Source organism: Pelmatolapia mariae, linkage group LG10_11 (assembly GCF_036321145.2).
Source record: "Pelmatolapia mariae isolate MD_Pm_ZW linkage group LG10_11, Pm_UMD_F_2, whole genome shotgun sequence".
Lineage (NCBI taxonomy): Eukaryota > Metazoa > Chordata > Actinopteri > Cichliformes > Cichlidae > Pelmatolapia > Pelmatolapia mariae.
The window spans coordinates 15,857,875-15,881,214 of NC_086236.1; the positions used below are offsets into that span (position 1 = coordinate 15,857,875).

Genomic DNA, 23,340 nt, shown 5'->3' on the forward strand with positions numbered 1-23,340 from the left:
TTCCTTTAATTTAGAAAAAAAATTAAAGCGTGATATTTAGAGCGTGATATCTGTACGCTGCGCGCCACCATTCATGTGAACGTGCGCGCTCCCGATATCCAACCGCGACCGTTAGCTGGGCCGGGCGAATGCGGTGGTACCAAGAGGAGAAAAATCTGACCGTCCGTGCCGGGTGATGCGAAAAGTCCCATTATCACATCAAAACCAGGGTATTCCGTCGCATGCTCGGGCCAGGAAAGAAGATATGAGAATGAGATTTGCCTAATGGTAAGTTATTAGTTGTAACAAATGTGTATTTTTGTTTTGGCACTTAGTGAGACTTGTTATTTTGACGACGAATTGCCTGCAGTGTCTGCGCTTTCCCGTTCCAACCTCAAAATGGCGGAGAGGCCGAGAGCTAAGCTAAGTGGCAAAAGTTCGCCCGCATAAGATCATCGACTCGGAGGTTGAACGTTGAGACAGTCTCACGGTGAGGTTATTCAACGCCCCCGAGTGTGACTGGGATTTTTAAAAGCAAGTGTCGCGACTCTCGGGCTATGCATGACTTGCATCGGTGCGCTTGTTGTGAACCCTCCCTGTAGATCGAGCTAACGTTAGCTACGCCTATTTATGGAAGTTCGGATAAGCTAACGTGGTGTGCTAGCCGGCTGAGCTAACCTGGGTGCTGTCATATTTCTCACGGTCAGCTGCAAAGGATCCGATGCGGCTGGAAAACGCCTAAATTAAGGTTCTTAATTTTAAAGTTGAAGCCTTTTGTGTTGTCTCGTATTGGGAATATTGGCAATAACATCCCAAACTTGGGGCTCATACCCTCTCCGCCTTCACATATATCGGGTAGCAGTTATTTTTTGTCAAACAAGCGGCTGGATGTTTTAGCTGTTCGTTGGTGTGGACAGACGCCCTTTGTATATTTTGTTATGTTGACGGTGTGGTGATCCAGGAATCCAGCGTGTGGTTATTAGCGGACTTGGTGCACTTGTCGTGCTAAGCTAACGCTAGCTGGAAAGGGCGTTGCTGAGGCTGTACTGCAACTTTGCCCTTGTGGCCACAGAGGCTTAGAAAGACGTCACCCTATCCAGATTTTAAAACTCGTCTATGATCTGTAATACATGAAGCAGTCTTGGGGCATTTGGTAGTTTTCCTCCATATTTAAACCTGCATTTTAGGAATTACATTCAGAGTGGAGTCTGATGGAAAAATACTATGCAGATTTAAATTGCTGTGCACAAAACTGTCTTCTAAGCCCAATTTTGCTAATTGAATCACTATTGATTTGTCTACCAGTTGCTATTGCATAACATGGAACGCGAAGGCCAGTGCTTGTTCAATAGACTGTCCATCTTTAAGCGTGAAATGATATTTTATATACTAAGGTAAAGGTTCAATTCAGTGCTACATTTATACATGCATTTCTGATTTGTTTATAATATGTTTGAGATGCCTGCATCTATTAATATGCAGTTTTTTTGTTTTTGTTGTTGTAGTTGTTTGGGTATTTTTTGGTACCATTTTTAAGATTGTTAAGTAGTTTGGGTTTTTTATGTCATGGGCTGTCACTGTTGGCAGCACTTTGGTCGTGAGAATAACTTTTAAGCTGAAGTTCTAGACTAATAGAATAAACTTAAAACTTAAATGACATAATTAAGAAAATCTTAAGTATCAGGGCTTGCAAGTGGAATAAAACGGATTGCTTTGTCATGATGTTTGGTTGGTAAGCAAACATTGCTATATGCTTTAGTCTGTGCAAGAAGGGACTTGTTTGGCCTGAAGGTCATCCATAAGGATGGGCATTGCTCAGCAGTTTGACACAAACAGAGCAAATACTAATGGGTTTGGTTGATTTTTGTCACCTTTTTGTTTCATTGGGTCTGCATGTAAACATTGTGAAATTATGTCTTATCTAAATAACAAAACAACATATGCCCCTCTGTCTAGTCATAAACTCAGTCGGGACACGTGTACCCACAGGCTGTAAATTTTTATCAAGGAGTTAAAAAGACATGATTAGTTCTGTTTCTAATCTCTGCCTGTAGGCTCTGTTATCATGGTGTATAACTAATAGCTTAAGTGAAGAACCCAAACCTTTCTGAAAGTCTTTGTTTGTTTGAAATTTGTTTAAAATAAAAAAAATGTGATGGTTTAAATTGGTTATAAACCATGCCAAGTCAGTTTTTAGGATCATGCTTTTGATTCAGCTTCTCTAGTGTATTTATTTTATTTTCCTGTTTTATAACGTGCAGAGTTTTTTTTGTTTTTGTTTTTTGTTTTTTTTCCCTGTCTATAATTTGAAGTTGGAAAAAAAGAGGCTTTGGTTGTCTTCCAAAGGAAAATTACCCAGGACAGAGAATTTAAAGTTTTATTATTCATTGTTATTATTTTTTGTAAATGGTGATTAATATACTTGGTTGTAAAATAGAATAGATTTTGGTGTGTGAAGTGACGAGAAATAACATAGAAATGCATAGACTTCTTTTAAGTAGGGTAGCTGAGACGTTGGCCTTAACTGTATGTGGACTAGTCTTGCTCACGTATGTAGTCTCCTTCTGCAAAGTCCCATTTTGAGCCCGGGTAAAATCTTGCCTTATCATTGTAAAGTAGTTTGGTTGATAAGAACATAGTGAATGTAGGAGTGCCTAGCAGGTTCAGTGAAATTATTCTCATGATTGCATCATTACAATTAGTAATGAATTTCTACACCGCTTAGATAGCAGTGCGTTTATACAGTGTTCATTTGACAAGTGGGGTAAGGTCTGGGTCACCTGTGCATGTTGCTTGTTAAACTAAACATAACGCGTATTTGAGTCAGGAAGAGCTGAGGCGTAGCTGACGTCACTGCCTGTTATTGTAGTCTTAATGGGGGCTTAGTCATCTTTCACCTTCACGGTTTGAGAGTATTTCATGGGTACATTTGTAGCTCTTGGTGAGAGGCGTGAAGAGGTTTGTGGATGATGATGAGCGGCGGGAGCAAGATGGGAGGACATCTCTGTCCTTTTCACTGACTGCTAAATTGAAAGTGTTCGGTATGCTGTGTACAGTCTACTGATCGCCTCATGGATAATGTGCCGATGACACCACGTTGGCTTGTTTGTCCATCTAAAGACGTTGGCATTGGTTTAATAATAAAGGTTTAGAGCAATTAAATCACATAGGGCAATATCATAGTATGATTATATTCTTTTTATGTAAATGCACAATCAATTGCTTGCAGAAATCACCAAGTATCATAGAAGTGTCATTTCTCAGATATTCTTTAAATCTTCCACAGTCAGTTGCTGGCTGCTGTGACCCATGGCTGCACACCTATGGACAGTCACAAGGTTGTTTAATTTGACTTTTCTTGTCAAAGGTTCCTTCTTTCTATAATTGTAAAAAAAATGAATCCTGCACTGTAGGAACTGTGTGTTTTGAAGACAGAAGAAAAGGGATGCTGTCTTTTCCCTTTGTTATTGTAAGCTCAGCCATGAAAAATCAAAATCTTAAATCAGAGTCCTGTGATTATAGGATTGCATAAATGCACTTAACTAATTATTGGGCTGGTTCTTTGAACGCAGACTTATTTGTTTAACCGTCTCACTGAAACAGTTTCAGTTTCATATCTAATCTGAATTGTTCTCTAGCTACTTCTGTGTATCAGACAGTATGAAAAATGGACCCGCTACCATGAAGTTACCCATTGGTCATTCTGTTGTACCTCGAACCAGATCTTGGGAAAAGTGAGGGAGAATAATAGATGGTATAAAAGATGGTCGTATCCACCCACTGTTTGGACTACACATTTTGAAGCTTCAGTGTTGGTGCTTTTTCAGCCACCTTATTGGGTTTCTTCAAGCCATAAGTTGGCATATTTGAATGAGACTATGAAGTTATTATCCAGTGCTACTGAAGTTGGTTAGCAAGCTGCATTCATAAACTTCATAAATTCACATGTAGAGGCTAGTTAGTGGTAGAAATAGAGGTGTGTCTTAAATAAATGTTGCATAAACATGTTTCTAATAGCTTAATGATTATGTGAATGTTTACAGATGATACAACACCCGGTTTCTAACTAGAAAATAAGCAGTTATGTTCATACACTAATAAGTGCGTATGGTTTTCCTTTTTTATTTGTTTATATCTTTGTGTAGAAAACTCATTAAAAGAATTTTTGTATTTTATTTAATTTTTTTTTTTTTTTCCATTTAGGAGAAGGGAAGGTTGCAAACAAATTGCCCCCGCATGAGTTCCTTTTGTCCTAACCTTGTAACTAAACACATTTGCCTCTCAGTGTAATAACTTAGAAGATTTAAAAAGGTGTTTGTGAATTTTAAACCGTTCTTCAATTTTTATTTATTTATTTGCAATAACTTTTGCCTGTGTGTTCTTTTAAAATATTTTCTCCTTAATGGTGATGTTTAGGAGTGTCGGGCAGGTGCAGAAGTAATTGTCTTGGTTCTGTAATAGATGGAGCATGGTATGTTTGGTCAAATCGCTGTTTTTACACCATGGTGAGAGATGAGATCAGCTAAAATCATTTGCTCTGTCCTGTCATCTCAGTCAGTCATCATGTTTGCAGGCAGGAGAGAGGAGCTCCTTCTAGGATATTACAGGCTAAATGTTTGCAGTGGTTGACTGCTTCCGTTTTAAGCAGATGCTCATCTGTAAAATATAAATATTATTATGAACAGTTTCCAGTGAGGCACCTTGCAGTTTTCATTTATCTTAAGGCAGTCTAAAGGGTGAGGTGGACGAGAACAATGCAGCAGACTGTGACATAAACAAGGGCAACGTGCTCTTATGGTCCTCTGTCGGTGTCTGGGGTTAATCCTTTTAGCGACCGTCCAGTCTCTTCTTTACATTGCACTGTCAGCTGTATGAAGGACTTGTGGTCTGTGTCACGACTTGAAGTCGTCTGGTCTAGGCCACTAAGGAGCTTAGTGCTATCGTGGCCCCAGGTGCCAGCAGCATTGAAGCTCACTAAGTATGTGTTCATGTTAACTTCAAAATCACAGAATAGTGAGGGGTTTTTTTGTTTTGTTTTTTTGTTTTTAAACACAAGATGCTGACTTACTCTTTTTTTCAGTGTGGTTATGTGGTTCCAAAATCCAGAGTAATGTTGTAAGCAAGAACAAAGAGAGATGGTGTACATGGTAAAGGCCAGTGTTAACCTGACACAGTAAACATGGCGGTTGGTCTAAAGTGATGCCGGTAAGATCAACAGAATCAGCTGCTAATTGTTTTAAAAATTAAACATGGAGTAGTTTACAGAAAGGCCTAAACTTCAATGGTCTTATATTTCTTGTGAATTTAAAGGCATTAAAAGAAAACGACAAGGGTCTGTTAGAGTCACTAGAGTCATGTTTTTGTTTTGTGGCTATTTATATATAGTCAGGGGTGCACATAAGTGGTCCGCAGGTGCGCATGCGCTGTCAAAATAAAAGACACGCACCAGATAAGAAGTTGCAACGTGTGTTTGCGTACATATAAAAGGCACTGTTTTTGTCTGCTAGAGTGGGATTTTCACGGCATATTCTGCACCACATCTCTGTGTGTTCATCATTTGTTTGAAGCCAGCTCACCTCCTGCAACCACTTTTCCGAGAATACGCGCTTCTTTTGCGGTTCGGACTCTTTCTGACATTTCTTTGGAGGTGGAGGAACACCAAAGTAATTGCTTAAAGGAGCTTGCTTCTTCGACAGCTTTAAGAGTTCTAAGCAAATGTCTGTCCTCTTCCAGAAAATCTTGTGTATGCAAACGCGCATTGCAACTTCTTATCTGGTGCGTCTTTTGACATCACATGCGCACCTGCGGACCACTTATGTGCACCCCTGTGTATATAGTATATCCTATACTGTGTCTCGCATTTTACATTATATTTGATTTTATTGTATTTTGAGTTTGTATGGCTGTTACCTTGGTCACGTCAAAGAGATTTGATTTCAGTGGGACTTCCATGTAAAATAAAGATAAATGAATACCAAAAATCATTTCTGTGGTTATCGGGACATAAAAACTGCATGTATTGAACCAGTTGTTTAAAAGACTAGTAAATCAAGTGGTCCAAAAGGAAAAAAAGTTATACAGTGGAACCCTGACTTACGAATACCCCGTTTCACGAAAAATTCAAGTTACGAAGGCACTGAACGGCAATATTTCTGCCCATGTTACGGCAAAATGCCCGAGTAATGAAATCTGCTGGCTCTGATTGGCTGAGCCTACAATGCCCACAATGCCTTCCAAATCATGTGACAACCCCTTGGCTTCCGTACTTGCGCTTCGCTGTTCCACTTGAACGACGTATTGTTGTTCTAGTTAGCAATTAGCCTATAGCCTATCGTTCAGCATCGCCTCACTCAAAACGCGCAATGGGTGCTTCGACTTACGAAAATTTTAGAGTTACGAAAGATCCTCGGGAACGGATTAATTTCGTAAGTCGGGGTTCCACTGTACTAAATTGCGCCTTTAAGATTAGCATTCTGCAAAAGTCAAATTGCATTTGTTACTGTGTGTGCGTTCCTCCTTTGTAGGTTAACGTCCACACGCCTGTGCAGAACACATTGCTTTGTATAATCAATCAGTCATGTTCTACATCAGACTACTGCAGAACAGCACTCATTCACACAGTTATCATCTATAATCGATCTTTTTTGTTGTTGTTGTTTTCAACTCCCCATCACAAAGAGGGAACAGTGCCATCGGAACATCTTAATAACAGGAAAAATTCGATTAATTTGATTAACAAACCAGTAGTGGTGCAACGGATCACGGTTGATCCGTAATCCGAACCGATCCCACTCCACGGTTCAGCACGCACGTGATTCGACGATTCGAAAAAGAAGAAAAAAGTATGTGTATGGTGATCAGTCTGTCAAGCGATAGCTATGGTCAGCGCTAGCGGTCCAAGTGGAGGAGCAGAGGAGTGTGCGGTATTTAAGCAGCCCTTTGCTGCCCAATCCGACCGGGCTAAAGCTATTACAAAAGCTATTGGGGTGTTTAGCTGCAGACGGGAGGCCATATTCTGTTGTGCAAAACAAGGGGTTTAAACTAGTCAACGCGTTAGTTGATGCATTGACGCCGTGCAGCCCCACACACGGGGCGATCCGCGGTAACTAGTTAACGGAGATTTGCCGTGTTAATGCAGTTATGGCATTAACGTAATTTTAACGAGATTTACGCTGACAGCACTAGTTTAAACTATGATGAACGTGCTTGAGCCACGCTATGATATCCCGTCGCGCATCCACTTCAGTGACAAGATCGCTCCAAGCATGTATGAGCAGGAAAAGTTTAAAGTTATGGCTGAGCTGTCCCAGGCATCTTCTGTTGCCCTAACTACAAATGGGTGGACCTCCAGGACAACGGAAAGCTACGTGACCGTGACCGCTCATTAAATCACAGCATGGAATGAGTCTTGAGTTGAATGTTTTTAATAGGCAAAAAGTACTTAAATAAGTAAATGGCGAGTTAAATTTTTGTCGTCTTTTTTTTTTTTCCGCTGATCCGAAAATTGATCCGATCCGTGATGAAAAAAATGTGATCCAATCCGAACCGTGAGACTTTTGATCCGTTGCACCACTACAAATCAGTAACGGCAGCAGGATTTAAACATTTATCTGCTCACATTCCTATTCTGGAATCACAAATAAAATCTGATTAAAAAAAAATAAATACTGGAAAGTTTGTTGGCTCCAAAATATGGTGTTGAAAAGTTTCATATTCTTTTACCACTGACTTTACTGTTGGAGAATTCTTCTAGATTGTAATTCATGTGTCCCATGTTTCTGTATGTCTGAATACTGCATATATGTATGTTTAATCCACTGCTCTTCTCCCTCTCCTCTCTTCATCAGGTGATGGGCTCATCTGTTCAGTGAGACAGATTTGGACCTTTGTGAGAACTTGTGGAACCTGATCCTGACATTTGGGTGACGGCAGTATCTCCAGATCATCTTGCTCTGCCCGGCACCTTTACTTTCCCCACCTTTGCACCTCTGGAGGAGAAACTTCTCTGAGGGATCGGGCACCTCACCACCACACACTTACGAGCCAGACTTCCCCCTCCCCTCCCACATCACCTCATCCTCACCTCCCTGAGAGGGAGTGAACAGCAGCCACCATGGTGCTGTCACAGAGACAAAGAGATGAACTGTGAGTGCCCTGATGTAAATATGTGGGAATGCAGCCTTCTTAAACATACAAACAAGAATGGACATGTAAACTGACAGGACTTGAGGCGGGGGAGGGGGGCACTTTCTATAAATGAGCCTTTTTTTGTAAATTTTGTATTTTCTAGTCCTGATACAAAACACTGCCTTACAAGAACGTATTATAGAAAGTGTAAAGAGATGTGAGCTTTATGGTGCTTCACTTGTTAGCTGCTTGGTGAATATTTCATAACCCGCATGACAGGAGCAAATAAATGAGAGTGGGGTGTGCCAGGAGGAGGAACTTAACAAAGTGATGGCTGTTTAATGTGGGCAGCCTTGTTCCGTGGTAAAGGCCTGGCTGATCTCACAGTCCAGACAGTACAAAAAATATATTTTTATATGTTTTAGGAGTTTAACTCTCCATTGGACTTCAAAACGTAGAACATTAAAAAAATAAATAAACAGGTTTGATCATGGCTAGTTTAGCTCATGAAAAACCCCTGTGCTTATTAAGTGGGCGACACATATACCATAACACCAACACAGAGGCTCAGGTTTGAATCTGGCCCAAGAGTACTTACTGTGCAGGGGGGTTTTTTTTTTCCTTTCTCCCAGCTTTTCTGTCTTCTCTTTACTGTCTTGTTGCAATAAAGGTTTAAACCCCCCCTCCCAACAAAGAAATCAGTGGAAATCCTGTTGAAAGGCAATAGCAGACAGGATTTATCAGACATTCGAAGTACCCCCGAAGCTGCAGCCTAAATTTAGCTCAGTTACTCATGAAATATTCACCCCTCATCTTATAAAAGAGCCCTTACAATCATTTATATAACTCTGAATGTGTGTATTTGCATGCTCGGTATGCGTTTCCATTTGCTTGCGGGTTGTGGGCTTCGTGTCGTCCACACTCGGTGTTCAGGACTCTTTCTGTGGCAAGTCTTTGGTTTCCATAGCAGCACAAAACACAGTTTCCCAGTGATCGGGTCCTTACGTTTTGTTTTCTTCAATGAAGGGTTAGAATTTCCTCTGGCACTTGCTCAAACTACCCGACTTTTAAGGGGAGGGGAACTGTGAAACTTGAATCCCGAAGCCCCCATCATAAGACGGGGTGCAGTCCCTCTTTCAAGAACCAGCATTTCGGTTGGGGTTGACTTGCTACTTAATAAATATCGACATCACCTTGACTTTATCGACATGTGTTTGATTTGGCACAACTTGGCTCAGGTCATGTTTGTCACGTAAGATTAGAAATGTTAGAGTGATATATGATACAATATACTTTATTTTCCTCTCGCAGAAATTTGCTTTGGACTCTAGTGGTGTCACAGAAACTGCATTTCCAAAGAGTTGGTTAAATCTTGAGATGAAACCTTTAAACAAAAAAAAAAAATGACTGTGGTGTTGTAATTTTTTTTTCTTCAGAAACCGGGCCATAGCTGACTATCTTCGTTCCAATGGCTACGAGGAGGCGTATTCCACTTTCAAGAAAGAGGCAGAGTTAGATATGGTATGACGAGGTTGATGCACAAAAATGACCAAAAAGTTGCACATGTTATTTTAATGAGGGGGAACTTTTGTTGTCTTTTACTTGGTTCACAGAATGAAGAAGTAGATAAGAAGTATGCAGGGCTGTTGGAAAAGAAGTGGACCTCGGTTATCAGATTACAGAAGAAGGTAACAAATGAAAACGCGTTTGAGATTAGCTGTACATTTTTAATATGGCGGAATAAACTTGTAAGCACAATGCATTATGTAAAGTGATAACTGCGTTTAGCCATGGCCCCCTGTACAAAGAAGCTATAGGTAAAGCGAGTTTTATTTGCATAATGAATTTGAAAACTTTTTTTTTGTTTATTGGGATAAGTGTTGTCTCACTGGATTTCTTAACCTGTTGCTCTTCCTTGCTTTACTTCAGGTGATGGAATTGGAGTCAAAATTGAATGAGGCTAAAGAGGAGATGACACACGGAGGGTCTGTGGGCCAGAAGCGTGACCCCAAGGAGTGGATCCCTCGCCCCCCAGAGAGATACGCCTTGAGTGGGCACCGTGCTCCGGTCACGCGTGTTATATTCCACCCCGTGTTTTCGGTCATGGTCACAGCTTCTGAGGATGCTACCATTAAGGTTTGCATCTGCATTGCCAGACAACGTTTACTTACTGTTAAAATATTAGTAAATACAGTCAATTGCATTTGAACCTTGCTTACAAATCCTGCATGCAGTTCATTCATTTTATGGTTAGTTAAATCCTTACATTTCTATCACAGTTTAAGAAAACAAGTTTAGAGCAGGGCTTTTACATTGTATTAGACAGATATGGGCAGTGTGAAGGTGTAGTTTCCATACTGAAAAATAGAACGTCTCCTTTTTCACCATATCAAAGTGGAGAATTAACAGCTGTATCGCCCATTCACACATTTGTCCATCTTCTTCTGCTTATTTAATTCAAGGTCACTGAGGGGCTGGAACCTGTCCTACCTGTCACTCTGATAAATTATGCATTCATTTGTCTGTCATAAGTTGCTGCTGTCTTTTTTTTTTTTCTTTTTTTTTTCTTTTTTTTTTTTTTCTTCTTGTTCACATCACATTTTGTTCACATCTTTGAAATGCCTTATCTGAAGTCAGTCATACTGCTTTGAAAATGTCTCTCTGAGGAATTTCAAATCAGTGGTGTCTGTGTCGAGCAGCATTTCATAAGCAAAATCAGGGAGACTGTTGCAGCACAGCGAATCCTCTGCAGCTCTGACCCTTTAGATCAAAGCCGTACTGCAGATCTGAGGCTGCTCTCCCTTTTTATCCTCTGCGTTTCGGCTTCAGCACACTTCCCCCTCCAACCTCCTCCCTTCGTCCTCCTCCCTTCTTCGCTGTTTTATTTTTTTCTGCTTTGTCACTGCTCATCTATGTGGAGATGGGCTGATGCTTGTGTTGTCAGAGGGAGCACTCCCAGAGCACAGCACTATGGGAAATGTGCAAGTCTTTTTCTTTCCAACGTCAAAGTTCATTCTTGTTTTAATGAATTTAACTGACACTGTGGTAGTAAATTGTATACTTTTTAATTAGGCTGAAATGTTTTCTGTTTTTAGTATTTTTGTTACATTTTGTAACCCAACCCTGTGTCATGATTCTGTCCAATAATGACCAATTTAATCACTTTTGATTAAAAACACATGCACTTTTGTGTGCATGTGTTTTTTAGGTTCGATATTTAGTTCTTTTTGACCATTATGGACTGGCGTTCCTCACTGCCTGCATCTGTAATTTTAGGTGTGGGACTATGAAGCAGGGGACTTTGAGCGAACCCTCAAAGGCCACACAGACTCTGTGCAGGACATCTCCTTTGACCAGTCAGGAAAACTTCTGGCTTCATGTTCAGCTGATATGAGCATCAAACTTTGGGATTTTCAGGGCTTTGAGTGCATTCGAACAATGCATGGTAAGAAATATTTACAAAACACCACCTGCAAAGGCTTTGTAAGTTACACCATCGTAACTTGTGTTACACACAGTATTTTATTAATCTTACTGTAATTATATTTAAATATGTGAGTATTTCTGAGAGAGAATTCTGTTAACACAACAGACAACACAAAGTTTCTGGTTTAATCTGGGCCTTGTGGCCTGAGGCTTGCCATTCATTTTGGGAGAAAATTCTAACAAGTGTGTATGACTGATTGAGATGTTTGGTTTACAGTCTCACTAAGGGTTCACTTCTGATTTTCTTTTTCTTTTTCTTCCTAGTGAAGTTTTAGTCTTATTTTAGAAATCTTACACATTGACGGTCTTATTTGGGAAGTATCTGCCTTATTAAGAGCAGACCAACTAATCTTTTGACTTTGTCCTACAGGCCACGATCACAATGTGTCATCTGTAGCTATTATGCCAAATGGTGACCATATAGTATCTGCCTCCAGAGATAAGACTATCAAGATGTGGGAGGTGGCCACTGGGTAAGTGAGACAGAGGCATGTTTTAAGGTTCTTAAACTAGGTTTAAAGTAAACTTTAAACATTTCATTCTTTATTCCAACAATGCTGTTTTAGCCCTCTGTAGTAATGCATTTAGTTGAACATGCTCTCTGTAGATCACCTTGTACTTTCTTCTGTAGGTACTGTGTGAAGACATTTACAGGCCATAGGGAGTGGGTGAGGATGGTGCGTCCCAATCAGGACGGCTCGTTGATTGCCAGCTGCTCCAATGACCAGACGGTGCGCGTCTGGGTGGTTGCCTCAAAAGAGTGCAAAGCTGAGTTGCGGGAACACGAACATGTGGTAGAGTGCATCGCTTGGGCCCCCGACAGCGCTCATCCCACCATCCTAGAAGCTACAGGCTCAGAGGTGAATATGGCAGCTGCAGGACCCAGGAGGATGTTTATGTACATTGGGTTCTATGAAATTGTCTGCCTCAGTAGCAGCGCAATTACTGTAATAAATCACTTTACTTTGGTGTGGTATAGCAGGTTTTTGTAGATAAGAAGGATCTGATGATGTTAATGATTCAGACAACCTCTCTTATGAGTTACTACATAATTATTCTAGTGAATAGTGTATAATTATTGCCCTCATTTACAATTTGAGCACTCTGCAAAAACATTCAGTAGACTGGACTGGACTGTTGTGCAGGCTCAGACCGACTCACAGAGCAGCGTAATCCTGCCTTAAATCCTGTTGTCATAGCTGAAAAATGATCTCTTCATATCTTAGAAGGAATCTTTACACATACCAAACTTCACTGTCATCTTTGCTGCAACCAAACACCGTTTCTCATGGCCTCGTCCTATCTCTGTCTGTGTGATAGAATAAGAAGAGTGGAAAACCTGGGCCTTTCCTGCTCTCTGGCTCCAGAGATAAAACGATCAAGATGTGGGATGTGAGCATCGGGATCTGCCTCATGACTCTGGTGAGTAACGGAAGTGTCAGTCCCAGTGTCGCTGCACAGTGGGTGAATAGTGAGGAGTGTGGTAGGTAATCGGTCTTGTGTCTGCAGGTGGGACATGACAACTGGGTGCGTGGGATATTGTTTCACCCTGGAGGAAGATTCATAGTGAGCTGTGCTGATGACAAGACCATTAGGATCTGGGACTACAAGAACAAACGCTGCATGAAGACCTTGAGTGCCCACGAACACTTTGTTACCTCTCTTGGTGAGACGCACTTTTTAAAAATAAATAACATCTGACAAAAGATGAAGCTGTCTGTATACGAAGCTCTGTAACCTGAGCTGGAGCTGATGCTCACTCTGTGATGTGTGAACTTGTTGAATGTGTCTGAGCAGATGTTTCCCTCTCTTGCAGATTTCCACAAGACTGCTCCCTACGTGGTGACGGGCAGTGTCGATCAGACAGTCAAAGTGTGGGAGTGCCGCTGAGATTGCCTCAATCACCCCCAACCTCCACCCCTAAAGCCCAACCCTGTCCTGCACCCTCTTCCTTGTGCCCACCCCCAACCCTCTGCACTTCAAACCATAGTAGACCAACGCCGCTTTCCCCTCTCCTCGCTGCCCTCTCCCCCCCTCCTCCCCTACATCGGTCCAGCCCTATTAAGATGACTATTGTCCTTTTGTGTAAATTATTCTGGATGTAGGGTACGCTTAATAAATGTCACGCAATCTCTGACACATGAACACACTCAAAAAAAAAAAAAAAACCAATAAGAAGTATCCTTGCATGGTTAATTCAACAAAAAAAAAAATTTCTCTACTGTTAAATTTGCATACCGTTCTCACGACTTCCCGTCGGGTCAAAGGGTAAATATCTGTGTGCTGGCTTAGGTGGGTTCTGGTTAACAGTGCACGAATACCAATAGCACCTCTTTGTTGGAGGGGTTTAGTTTAATTTTATTTTACTCCATGCCTCCATTGTTGTGGTCTGTCACTGTGTGGTTGGTGATGGAGAAAGTGTGAGGGAGGTGGGGAAAAGTGGAGCCTGTCCAGGAGACGACACTGACAATGAAGATGAAAAACTGAAGCAGGCTGCGGCTCCCTAGTTGAATCTCATGAGTTTTGTTTTGTTTTTTGTGCAAGTGCACATGTACGTGTGTGTTTACGTCGTGTGAGTGCGCGTGTGTGTTTGTATGTCACGACAGGAGAATCTCTCCAGCGTCTCTGCTCTGATGGTCAGAGGAGAGAGAGGAGGCAAAGCTTCTCACCCGCTGTGTTCATTCATGCCGCTTTCATCTCTTTTAACAAACTTGCTTTCTAGTAGACACTCACAGGACCTTAATGATCCATAAGCTGCTGAGAGCACAGGCACACAGCCCATAGCGAGAAGTGTGTTTAACAGAGGAAAATAAGCCGGCTCACCTTTTTCTTCCTGAGGTTTGTGCGTGTGTGTACGTCGCCCTGGAGAAATTGCCCAGTGCCCTCTTTTTTGCTCGCTATCTCTGCCTTGTTAACCCACTGAGGGCTCCCTCACACGGGATTTTCATTCTGCTTTCTGTGGTCTCACTGCTCTCTTTACACACACACACACACACACACAAACACACTCACAAATGCACATACACGCACAGTAAAAGTTGTGTATCAATATATCTGGATGTCATTGTTTGCAACATAATAAAATTCTGTAAATATAACTTGCCCGTGTGTATGTGCTTTCTTTGAGGAGGAGGAACAAGAACTCAAGGAGCAAGTTTGGATGCTTCAGCACATTGTTCAGTCCGTTTGATATTAAAGGCATCTGATTGGATGCTGCAACTGCTGCACTTGTTGCTTTTAATAGTCAAAAAAAGCGGGCTAGTCTGCCTGTCAAAGTAAGAGAGCTTTGTAGTCTGTGTGCCGAAGAGGCGTTTAAGTGCTTTCTTGATAGGATTTTAATTGATTTAACACAACCAATTGTGTAGAGACTTGTTTGTGCTATTGGTTTTATTTGTAACATACGCGTTGTTTAATCCGAAAAGTATTTTGGTTCTTGGAGAGCAGTTGGTGCTTGTAAATCGGCAAGCACTAAACATTTTAGTGATTTTAAAGCCTGTCTGCTAACTTTAGATCGCCAGACTAAAATCTTAAGAAAGAAATGGGTCAGTCGAGGAAAAACTGCAGCTGTAGACAGCCAGTATTATTTATGTATAACTATCAGGCTCAGGAGCACTGCTGTTAGTCTGGCGCTGCAGTGGAGCCTTTTCAGGGCGACTTCCATCCAGTGAGGAGGTCATATAGTCACTGTTGCTGATGCAAATAGAAGGAATAGATCAATCTCGAGTATGTTCTTTAATGAAAGATAAGATGAGAGACACAAGATGTGATTTAAAAAAAAAAAAAAGAGATGTTTGGGTGCTGTGTGTGTGTAAAGGAGAGTTTAAAGTCCAGTTCCTTACACTGAAGAGTTCAGGGCCTTTTTTTTTTCTTTTCTTTTTTTTAAATCAATTATGTACGGCACCTCAGCCTACTTCTGTGCTCTCTCACACACACCTGCTCACTCACCCACACAGCAATTACTCTTCCTCTGCGCCTCCTGGTATCCTAGCAACAGTTGCCTGGATGGAAAGAGCAAACCACCACACCTTGCTCTGTCCTGCATACCTGTGAGGGTACTCAAATACTGCTAGCTATAGGGGACTGCAGAGGGTAGGTGCAAATGCCAAAATGGGGATTGATCACTGCACGAGTTCGTGCAGTGATTGTGTCTTCTTGGGATTTAATGAAAGAATAATGAAACCTGTCTCAGTCTGAAACTGGCGTTTCTCAAAAGAGGCACTGGAGTAGAAACACTGGCCTTCATCCGCCCCACCACCTCTCTCTCATATATGGCTTTTGCACGCTTTCTCCCTCGTGCAAGCTGAATACTTCATGAGATGGTTAGAAGAAGGGAGACGGGGGAAGGCTCACTTTCTCGTTTATATTGCTTCTAGGTCACCCATTTCTACATCGTTCTGTGACGAGACTGTTGATATGGATTCATGGCACAGAGAGAGAGACAGTGAGCTGCAGGGAGCTGTGAGCCAGCATCGATTTAAATAAGCTGGCATGATAAGAAAGTGCGGAGAGGTTTCAAGGTCAGTGTACAACACAGACACGTCAGATGCTGCAGTATTGATTCAACCACGGAGAAGTAAACTGTTTCATGCATTTGTCTGCATTTGAAGATCTCCGCACTGTCCACTTGCACATGCGGCTGCCGGATCGTGTAATTTATAGGTTTCTGTGTCAGCTCAGTGTAGCTTAGATGAATCCCATTTTAGTTTACGTGACCGGTGTTATAATCCCTGCAATGCCCGGTGAGAGCGATCGGGACCAGCTTCAGAAATGGATATGTTACAGGATGTGGCGCCCTCTGGTGGTAGCATACATGAGGAGGCGAAAGCTGCTGCCTCCCAGCACTTTGCAGCAGCAAGTAATCAGGGGACACATAAATGTAATGGAAAACGGAAATAGAATAACTTTTAAAGGTTGTTTTTGTCTTCACAATGACAACAACAACAAAAAGCTATAAATATGGATTTTTAAACGATCTTTACTCAAATAAATCCAAGATTTGGTTGTTTAAATACTGAAGTTTCAGATTAAACTTAACGCTTCAGGTGATCAGCATTAACTGACGGCATAATGTAATTTTCTAAGATGCTTGCCAGATAGAAGTTTAAATTTCTATCATATGAGTAATTTTTCTTCTCCTATGCTGCTTCCTTTGGTCTCCAGCCTGTAGATCCAGGAATGATGCAACACTTCTAACTGGGTCAGCCTGTGCCTTCCTCGCATCCCTCCCGCCTTCCCCACCATCGCTTCAAGTCACCCCTCCTCTTCTTCCTCCTCCTTTCCTCCCACCCCTCTATATGCAAACACCCCTATAGTTTTTTCACCATGCAGCTCATGTGCTGCGGCCTCTCGTCTCACTCTCGCCCCCAGCCCCCTCCTTTTTCTTTCTGCCTGATTCATTTCTCCCGTCCATGCATGCTGTCATAGTGTCTCAGCCTGTTGCTAAATGACTCCCATCCCCTCGCGCGCGCGCGCGCGCGCGCGCGCGCACACACACACACACACACACACACACACACACACACACACACACACACAGTCACTTTACGCTGGCTAGTTGTTATTGTGGTTTTCCCACACAAACCTGACTCTTAACCGTGTGGATCGTAATGGTGTCAGTAGGTTTGTATGTACAGGAAGGGCACATTGCGTGGCAATGTGAGCTCTAAATGTATTTCTGAGCTGCTCTTCAGATTGGCTGATACTCTCAGACCTCGCTGCGGTAGAAAATATATATGACTGAGCAGTGTCCAATCAAAGATTGTTACCATTCAGCCACATACTCTACATATGTGCATCCATACACAGCATACATTCATAAATATCGCTGTAACTGTAATATATTTCAAGCACTATAACACTATTAATCGGTCCCCTGAGGGAAAAACACTGCATGAACCTTAAAGCACACATTACAGAACAAAAGACATGGACATAAATCTATTATAGCAAAGGGCAGGAGCATGTAGCTACAGAGAGGGAACATCCCCTTTCTTTATTCCAGTGTGTGGCACAGAAACAGCGTGGATGAGACTTTAAAAAAAAGTGAGGTAAATGGCAGAAAGGAAATATAATCTACTGTAAAAGAGGTTTTATGAAAAAATAATTGCAACTACTTGTATGTTTTTTTTTAATAATAATAAAGTAACATTTTTTACATCACAGTACATTGTGGTCAGCTGCTTCTCCTCGGATAAGTCCCGCCCCCTGGTGATTTGACTGACAGCTCTGATCCGGAGACAACAGGGTGGCCAGTCACGCTCTCGCCATGCAAATGAGCTGCGCTCGGGCCGGGCGGGTGCCCATGTGGACCAGCACCATGCCTTGTTGTTCTGAGTGCTGATTGGCTGGCTGGCGCCTGATCGGGCTTCATGCGCTGCGGGCCAGCGGCGGAAAGAAAAACATGGAGGGACGTTTACGGCTACGGGGGTTGCCTTTCTCGAACCCCGCGGGGATAACGCCACTACACGAGGAGCCCCTTTGTTCGCGGAGCTTGTAATTCAACTTCATGCCATTAGGAATGTTAATAAATGAACAATGGAAGGTGCTAACAAGCTGGTAAGTTAGAGAGCGGAGGAATGGGGAGTGGTTCGGTCGCCGGATTTTGTGGGTGGCCATAGTAACAGGGCGGGGCAGTAATCCGGGAGGGGCGGGCCCTAACGAGAACACGACTCGCCTTGTTGTGTGTATTCCCGTGCTCGCATCGCCATCTTGTTGCCATCCTATTTTTTACGTATGCGAGGATCTACTTTCCGTTCGGCCGGATTAAAAATCGCCCGTGTGCTTTCAGGAGAAACCCAAGGGACGAAAGGTTTGGGAGGGCTGGTGTGAACCGTGCATACGACGCTTACTACTGGGACGCTACTTACCTCCCCCCCCTCCCTCGGTCTTTTTCCTCCTTCCGTCCCGGGCTACCGGGTCTCCTGCCGTGAGGTTTTACGCGCAATGAGCATCGATACGCTTCTGGAGGCGGCCAGGTATCTGGAATGGCAAGCCCAGCAGCAACAACAGACCACACGTGGTGAGTTGAACAGCAGACCAGGGGGTTCGTGCTCAACGTGCAGGGCAGTGTACAGTGTGTGTGTTTAATACCATACTCCCTTTTGAGGAACCGACACCCGTTACTACCAGCGGGTTGCATTTGTAATCGATCCGCCTATGAGGCGTTTGTTTGGGTTCCTGTCAAAAAAATAAAAATAAAATAAATAAGAAGGACTCACAGAAAACTACCACCAAACCCCAGGTGCTTACTTATTGCACAGCCTCCCCCGCATTAATGCGGAAACGACTAAAGTTGTTTTTTCGAACAACTTTGCGCGCTCTCGGGAGTGTGTGTGTGTGTGTCAGTCATAGTTTCACCACTCCAGTGACTCACCGTACGCGCGCGCGTGTGTGGGTGAGAGGCAGGAACAGGAGACTTTGTGTGACTAACCGTGGTCCATTTATAAATTGTGTGATTGTCATACGAGTCCCCAATGTGTGTGTTCAGCTCATACACGCGCTGTAACTGTGTAATACCCACGTGCGCTTTTGTAAATCTGTAAAATCGGCAGTGAAACGGTTTATTATAATTTTATTTTTTCATATTTTTCCAATGAAAAAATTTCCCTGGATCAGTTTGCCCCAGTTTTTGTCCGTCGAGCGCCGGCAGGGCGGTGGCGAGCTGAGGCTGCTCTTTACATAATACCCTGACATTGCTCAGCTATCTTATGACACTCACTTGGGCGGGCCCTCGCGCGCTAACCCCGGCCCTCATTTGTATATCAGTGCTCGAACTTATGAATATTGGCTCGTGCGCCTCCGATTAGTTGTCAATCGACGTAAAGATCACTCACTGAACTGGATGAAGGGGGTTGGGGGTGTAGAGGGTGGGGGAGGCTGCCTTTTTGTGTTTCTCCCATCAGATGACGTGTCAGGCAAACCAGCCCCCCGCTCCCCTTCCCCCTCTCGGCGTGCTTCACCCTACCGCGTGCTAGGGCCCGCCCACAGCTACCACGTGCACACCCCCTCCTATCCCCCCCAATATACAAACTTACGCGCATGCACACACACCCTCCTCGTCCCCGCCCTTCCCATTCAGTCTGCTGACAGTGGCGGGTCAAAGAGACAGAAAAGGGGGGTAAGTAGGGCAGCTCACCGCCCTTCTCCTCGGCCCAGCCTCAATGCAGAAGTTATGTAATTTACGTTTGCGTGCGACGGGCAATCTGGAGCATGGTGTATATCTGTGTGTGTGTGTTTGGGGAATGTACTACAAGAGAGAATTCATCCGAGATACACCCTTAAAAAGCATTCAACTCATACCATTTTAAAAGCTACCTCAGCTATTTTGATCTATTTGTGGAGTTTACCTATTGTATGGGTCCCAAAAATGGATGATTGAGCATACATCAAGACATTGTATGGGTCACGTGTGTCATTTAAATTAGGGATGATGTTTCCTACCTACTTGTTGATAATAATAATAATAATACTATTATTATTATTATTATTATTATTATTATTATTAATAATAATAATAATAATAATAATAATGAATAATGTAATTAAGTGTTTTTTACACTGTTTTGTATTAGTATTATTATGCCTGTAACAGAGGGATTTCCATTTTCTGAGTTACAGTGTGACTTATCTTAACGTAGAAAAAAAGTCTCTCTTTCACTTTCAGTCTTTGTCATCACATAGCAGCTGTGTGAAAGCAATCATGATGATAAACACCATCTCTATGTTATATAGAGTATACTGTACTGAAAAACATTTTGTTACTTTTTAGTTTTAATTATTATATTATTGGTATATTATTTTTTAATGCAAAATTTGGCTTTTTTGTTTCAGAAGCTGTCTAAAAACTTGAGAATGTTCAAACTGCGACTATGCATGTTCATTTCCATGTGATATGTTGAGGGGCTGGAGCCTAAATAAGCTTACACTGGATTAGAAGCAATATGTAGTAGGTACTTTATTAAATCCATAAGTTAGGAGATCCCTATTATTTTATCCAGAATTCTAACAAGTTAGCTGAAATAAAGCTCAATAAGATGCACTAAATAAATGAGCTATTTATATATATAATGAGTAAAGTGACTAAAGAGGCAAATAAACATTTAAATACAAATTTTTCTGTGTTCACATGTGACACCACTATGCAATATGTTTGAATATTTTTATGTTAAAAATATTACAAATTTGCTACAGTTAAATTTTTTAGCATTGACTAATCAACAGTTGATTTAGTGATTATTACATCAAAGGAAGGACTTAACGTCTGCCTGTGCTGTTCAGAAGGAGTCGGAGGATGATTTCTCAGTATATAGATAACTTGATTATAACTATGTAGGAGCTCTCTCAACATTGTTGTTATCAAATCCCATTGTTCAAAGGAATATATTCTTCCAGAAGTGATTAGAAATATGTCTGTGGTCGTGATCGTATCATTGACTACGCAGGCGTCATCAGGAGTTTTTATTCTCACGCAGAGAGGAAACGAAAGTGTTACTTAACGCGCAGCTAGGCATCTTGGCATGTGCTGTTTCTGTTTTGTTGGAGGTGGCTGGGATGTGTGTTGGCGTTGTGCAGGTTTGAGGAATCCCTGGGATCTTCTAATGTTGCTGTTTCCATGGTGACTGAGGGCTTTCCACATTACTTTCTAGTCTGCCTGCTACAGTGTGCAGTAACTACTCACTCATATCATCACTCACTGTGTGTATGTGTGTGTGTGTTTCTTTGCCTCCGCATAATGATGTCTTTGCCTTTGTTTGCAACACAACAGTGCTTCATTTGTATGTTGTCACGCTGCCAGCTCTAGTTATCCCAGCCGAATGGCTCCTTCACAACAGTCCTCAACTCTTGGTCAGACGCCCTGACGCAGCCCAGGGCGAGAGGCTCTCTCAGTGCTGGACCGGTCCAATCACAGGGCAGACTGAGGGGTGTTCTCTCCAGTCAGGCAACAGATTCAGAGACAGTTAATGTGGTTATTTGCCCCTCCTCACTGTCTCATTCTCTGATGACATCATTCTTTGTACGTGTTTGTGTGCAGGAAGTGTTGGTGTGCATGATACAGACAAAGTGAAATCCATCATGACAGATTCGGTAGCGTAGCAGTGAAGCTGCTAAGAGGACCTGTAGGGAACATAGGTCATATGTTGGCTGATAAATTACAAGTGATTAATGAAATCAGAATTTATGAAGAGTGCTTTCTGCATTTAGCACAGATCACTTTTTTTTTCCAGAGTTTGGGAATAAAATTGGCTTTTTCAAATGGCCAGAAATGAGAGGAAAATTCAATACCTCCTTTTCTGTCAGACACCCCAGACTCAACATCTTAATTGTATGTGAACCAGTAGTGATAAGGAGCATACCCCTCCCACCCCACAGAGGTCCATTGTGTGCTAGGAGACCACTGCAGATGTGTGTATATCCATGCACCTGCATTCTCAGTATATACATTTTCACACATGGGCTGAAGCCCTAAACATTTGTATGCATCACCCTGTAGAGTTTCAGATATGATAAATGTCTGACATAGCTGAACATTAAACAGATTTTGTCCTGCCAGATCCTTGCTACACAGTCACTGTGACGTCTGATTGTGTTGCAATCCACAGTGAGCGAGTGGGCGTAGTGTGTCCTGCCTCCTGCATGCTCTATTCAGACAGCACCCTCGCCTAAACCAAACGAAGTATTTCCAGTAGTGAGAACCAATCTGATGTGGACTATTTTGTGTTGTGTGCTACGTTTGGACAATGGCGCAGCCTGTTAATGAGCAAAATGTGCAGAAATACCATGTGAAAACTAGTTTTAACTACCGAAAGGCCAGTCTTGCCAGATTATCATATACATCACATTCCTGCTTGTCTATTTACATACAAGCTTGGCTCATAGTCGGCACCGATGGCTGCATTTTATTCTGTTTGATTGTTTTATTTTTATAGTTAATTACTCTTCTTTTGTGCCAGAGAATCTTTATTATATCAAGTAACTGAAAGTCTTTTCAGCTCTTTATCACACTGTCTTTGAACAGAGAACAGATGCATTTCAGTTGCTGACATCAGTAATTGTAGATGACAGTCAACAAGACTGTTATCAGCCAATAGTGATAGTCATCCATCCTTGTTCTTCTTACTTGTTTGATGTCATTCGTTATTTAACTTTAACTTACTTCTTTTCCTCCTTTAGAAGAAGAGCAGCTTGAAGGCAAGGAGCTCATCAGAAGGGAGGCGGAGTCAAAGCATGTGGAACTTGTGGCCTCACCATCTCAGCCAGTAGGAGCCAACCATGTCACCTGGGGTGATGAAACTCACCGTCAACAGCCGCATCACCTTCCTACCCCACCGCCCCCGTCTCTACCTACTCGTCAGCTCCCCATTGCCGTCATCCCAATGGTGCCGGTTGTCACCGCAACGCCTTCAGTCCCGCCCCTTCCGCTCAAAACGCCAATTGCTGCTGCAGCAGCGACGTTCAACAGCTCCCCGCCAGTCAAGAACTCTTCCTCCCCTCCACCTCAGCCGGCGACTCGTCAACTGTTGTGCTCCCCTCAGATCAAAGTGGAACCCAGTGAGCAGCTGATAGATGTAAAGCCTGGAGCATCACAGCTTCAGGTTCAGATCAAGTACCCGGCCCCCATCAGCACTAATGGCTCCCAACACGCACTGGTTCCTCATCAGGCCCCACCCACACCTCAGCCACGGCCTAACGGGGTGACCATGGAGGAAATGAAGGGAATGGAAGGGAAGAGGAGACCAGGAGGGTGAGTTT

The 23,340-nt window shown here is 42.5% G+C and overlaps 2 protein-coding genes across 3 annotated transcripts in view; both read left to right on the forward strand.

Moving 5' to 3' along the window:
- The first annotated feature begins 92 nt into the window (after window positions 1-92).
- Window positions 93-14,690, forward strand: LOC134636693 (lissencephaly-1 homolog B-like). Of its 2 annotated transcripts, none has more exons than XM_063486798.1 (11): window positions 93-267; window positions 7,827-8,124; window positions 9,543-9,627; window positions 9,720-9,794; window positions 10,036-10,242; window positions 11,383-11,551; window positions 11,963-12,065; window positions 12,224-12,452; window positions 12,913-13,014; window positions 13,102-13,258; window positions 13,409-14,690. In XM_063486798.1, exons 2-11 carry the CDS (start codon window positions 8,093-8,095, stop codon window positions 13,480-13,482), a joined length of 1,233 nt encoding a protein of 410 aa, XP_063342868.1. In that variant the 5' UTR covers window positions 93-267; window positions 7,827-8,092; the 3' UTR covers window positions 13,483-14,690. The 2 variants fall into 2 exon arrangements, with proteins under 2 accessions (XP_063342868.1, XP_063342869.1); XM_063486799.1 differs by lacking the exon at window positions 93-267 and adding an exon at window positions 382-469.
- A 3,580-nt stretch (window positions 14,691-18,270) lies between these two features.
- Window positions 18,271-23,340, forward strand: part of mntb (MAX network transcriptional repressor b) — a 31,599-nt gene continuing 26,529 nt past the window's right edge. Inside the window, exons 1-2 of the mRNA XM_063487813.1 lie at window positions 18,271-18,610; window positions 22,762-23,332. Of these exons, the coding sequence (XP_063343883.1) occupies window positions 18,535-18,610; window positions 22,762-23,332 (647 nt within the window). The 5' untranslated portion in view covers window positions 18,271-18,534. The remainder of the gene's footprint in view (window positions 18,611-22,761; window positions 23,333-23,340) is intronic.